This window comes from Aplysia californica, unplaced genomic scaffold, assembly GCF_000002075.1.
Source record: "Aplysia californica isolate F4 #8 unplaced genomic scaffold, AplCal3.0 scaffold00318, whole genome shotgun sequence".
NCBI classification, from domain to species: Eukaryota; Metazoa; Mollusca; class Gastropoda; order Aplysiida; family Aplysiidae; genus Aplysia; species Aplysia californica.
In genome coordinates, this window is record NW_004797588.1 from 176,588 (window position 1) to 180,401 (window position 3,814).

The 3,814-nt window shown below is 41.8% G+C and overlaps 1 protein-coding gene across 1 annotated transcript; it reads right to left on the bottom strand.

Moving 5' to 3' along the window:
* Positions 1 to 210: 210 nt before the first annotated feature.
* Positions 211 to 2,487, bottom strand: LOC101852190. Its single transcript, XM_005102239.3, has one exon. The coding sequence runs from the start codon at positions 2,302 to 2,304 to the stop codon at positions 790 to 792; it is 1,515 nt and encodes a 504-aa protein (XP_005102296.1). The 5' UTR covers positions 2,305 to 2,487; the 3' UTR covers positions 211 to 789.
* Between the last annotated feature and the right edge of the window lie 1,327 nt (positions 2,488 to 3,814).

The following is a 3,814-nucleotide window of genomic DNA, read 5'->3' on the forward strand; positions in this document are numbered from 1 at the left end:
ATCTCTAAATCCATACTTTTGACCCGACTCAGAACTTTCAGGGTGTATCCGCCCCCCCCCCCCTCCATCTTTAATATACATAGGCGCAAATATAATTTAATTTGTTTCCAATAAACTGGATAGTATAACTCGTTTGTTTCCTAACGACGGGCACATGTTCCCAAAGATGACATTAAAAAGAAAAAAGGAGATATTATTTCGAACAATAAATTCAATAATGATAGCAACTTAGTAATGTTCTTCCAGGGGGCTTTCGTGGCCCACAGGTTAAGGTGTTCGCCTCTCATTCAAAGGTCCCGGGTTCGAATCCGTGTAGCGACCGACACATTTTCTTCTCTAAAATTTTCTCCTTTCACCTCCTTTCCATCTCTCAAGCAATATTCTATCTTCTGAATTCGTCTCCACTTTCTGCCTCCACCCCCTCATCTCTTTTGCCTCCTCCTCTGGGCTCTGGGCTCCGGACTCTTTCTGCAGCCTTTCTACTGCTACTCCTTGGCTCATTACTGCTGTCTTTCAGCCACATCCCTGATATTCTTGTAGGAAAGATCTGCACCTAGCCTTCTCGACAAGGGTGAAAAATCTCGGAGCTCCCGTACGCAAGTTGCGCATATTAAAGATCCCTTTGTGGTATAAAATCGATGAGTAGACTTCGGCCGCCACCAGGTCAAAAATCAAAATTTCCTACCAACTGAAAATGTTCGATGTGTCCCGTACGCTCATATGACCTTATGCAGTTGCGAGCGCTGTAAAACACCTAACAAAAAAGTGTTCTCCCTTTTCACAGAAAACCTAGGCGGATGCATCAAGGCGTGTGTCAGTGTCATTAAACTCAATGTCTATGTTGTAACTATACGTTTCTTCAAACTTTCCTTCGAGAACAAACTCATACCTCTCATGGTCAGCGAGTTCTTCCACTAATTTGCCCATCATCTGACGATCAGAAATCCAATTATCCCATGCCTTTTTTTCGTCCGACAAAGCCAAATAAAACGGCCTGTTTTCACCCCCGAATTGATATAGTACGTCATCTTCATTTCTATGCGTGTACCGTTTGAGGCTGTCAGAACAAACACAGAGTTGCGCAATTTCATTTCTTAGACGCCCTTCAAACTTTGCAGAACAATCAATGCGAACCGTGACCTGATAATGCTGGGTGGTTAATTTCTTGTACAGTTTAGCAGTCCATCTTGATGTTGTGTTTGGCTGCAGTTCGGTATCTCTTTTGATCCATTTCGTGGTATTGTTTATTTCTTTCGTAATTTCTTTGTCACGCTCTGTTGTTATGTCGAAGTTGAATAGTCCCCTGAAGTCGCCAGTCATCCACTCAGGATAGTAGATTAGCTTAACCCCTAACATATCGGCTCCCTCCCAAGGACTCATCAGTGTATGTCTCACAGTGCGTAACATTTTGTGCCTCTGAGTAACCGTTTCGAGAATTGGTACTGGACCGTCATTGATAAAAACACCACTTTCTATCTCCTCGGGTGGTAAGTCTATAGTTTCCTGCATTAAATACGATAGACCCGATCGTCTGAATTTCCAGTCCTCATAACCGATTTTCAGCTGAGGACTGTCGTCATGCATACATTTCTTCGCCACCCAAGCAGTTCCATTTGCCACGAAATCATCACCTGCTACTTGCCCGAAGCAACCTTTGACCCCATCATAACCCAGATACGATGCGATCTGAGCCAGCCCGTCCAGAGATTGCAGCATAACTTTTTTCTTCGCGGCTTCAACTGAGCTGATGGTAAATTCAGAAGAGGAGGACTGTTTACAGCATCTCAACCTCAACACGCAACTCCAGTCGCTGCAGGAGTCTCGCAGTATTCCTGTTACAAAGTAGTCTTTGAGGCACATTGTGGATACCTTGGCGTCTTGTCTATAACAGTGTTCGTAAGTGCTTGGGGAGTCCACATCTTTCGAACATAGACCCTCGTGCAATGCATAAATGCCATCTCCATTCTTAGCGAACTTGAAGCCTTGCAAGAAATAACCAGCGGGACAAAGCACCCACTTGTAAGCTGAATCTAAAGACGACCAATAGTTGTCAACTGTTGACCGAGTGTTTGAAATTGAGGAGAGAGCCTTGACACATCTTGGATTCTTCATGGAGTGCTCAGATATCCCGCCAGGAAAGCCTTTGATCAGGTTCTTTCTGGATGGACAAAATTTTGTTTCAAGTTCCGGCCTGGGACCTCTGGAGCACGCTAGGCAGACCATAGGCAGAAACCACAAGCACAGTACAACAATGGTGAAAACCCGACATTTTCCCATCATATCAGGCACGCTCAAATACATCATTATCCACCTGGCACTGCTTGAAGAAGCTGAGTAAAGCGTTCGTTGCTTTCGCTCGTTGTTGTAATTTTTGTGGTTGCTGTTGTTTGCTATCAACGTAGCTTAACTTGCATTTTCTTCCTATCACCAGATACCAACTCGTGACAGTAGGTCCTCTCCGGCGTAGACTGACGATTTGATTGCCTCTCATCTCATGTTATATAATACAAACATAACGAATGCATCGTTGGCGGAAACGAGAGTCAAGGACCAGGACTGACGTCATAAGCTTCTACTTCGGCCTTGCTGACAAAGGCTGGCCTTGGTGGAGAGTGATATCCTTGGAAAAAGTTTGTGGTGAAAAGTGAAATTGAGTGAGAAAGAGGTAGTGCACCAAATAGAGCGTGAAAGACACAGAGATACCGATAGATCAGCGGAGGTAGAAAGAGGAACAGAAAGGGGTAGAGAAAGAGAGAGAAAGTGAGAGAGAGTGAGAGAGAGAAAAAAGAGAGACAGAGAGAGAGAGAGAGACACAGAGAGAGAGAGAGAGAGAGAAAGAGAGAAAGAGAGAAAGAGAGAGAGAGAGAGAGAGATACACAATATAAGTAAAAATAAATAAAGAAGCCAATAAATGTATTTACATATGTTGATCAGTAGCACACAGGTTTAAATATGTAGTTTCCTAGGGGATTCAAGAAATCACTCAATAACTTTAGTGGCCTTTTTCTCGCGTCTTTTTCTCTTGCAAACAGATGACCCCCTCCTTCGTCAGTTGCAAATACCCCGACTTCTATTCAAGATAGAGATATATTTTATGATCAAAACCAAGGACTGCACCAATAACTCTGTATGCTCAAAAAGCTAGGAACGTCTGATTCCGCTGCGTTTTGACACAACTAGATCTATATTATATTGTATTATATCAGTGTTTACATTATCAGTTATCATTGTCAGTTATAATATTATTGTAATTATTATTTTCCCTACCATGGTACTCGTATAATTATCATTATGTTATCATTACAACTAATTATCATGATCATGAGTATACATTTTTAATACACTTTATTAAGGTAAATCATATAAATCTAAAGAAAAAAAAATTCACCTAATTTCTCTGTGAGATGTGTATTATTCTGTTTACTTTAGTGACATGTGCCACTCCCTGCATGAGAGCCGCAGTATGAAATATTATGTGGTATGTCAAGAGACAATGGTTTTTAATTTTGTGACTAAATGAAAGTGTCTCTTTACCCTGACTCTTGAAAACTTTCTCAAAACACTTGACCCCATCACAGCAAGGCACGACGAATTGTTTTGTTTTGTTTTTTGCTGTAGGTTTTGTTTTTGTTTGTATTTTTAAAGCATGAATAGAACGTTATCTTCTTTCTTTTGTTTTTTAATCAAGCTGACACTAACGCAAATTAACGGTCGCTTGTTTGTTCGTTCATTCGCCCTCTCTCTTTCTCTGTCCGTCTTTCTGTCTGTCTGTCTGTCTGTCTGTCTGTCTGTCTGTCTGTCTGTCTGTCTGTCT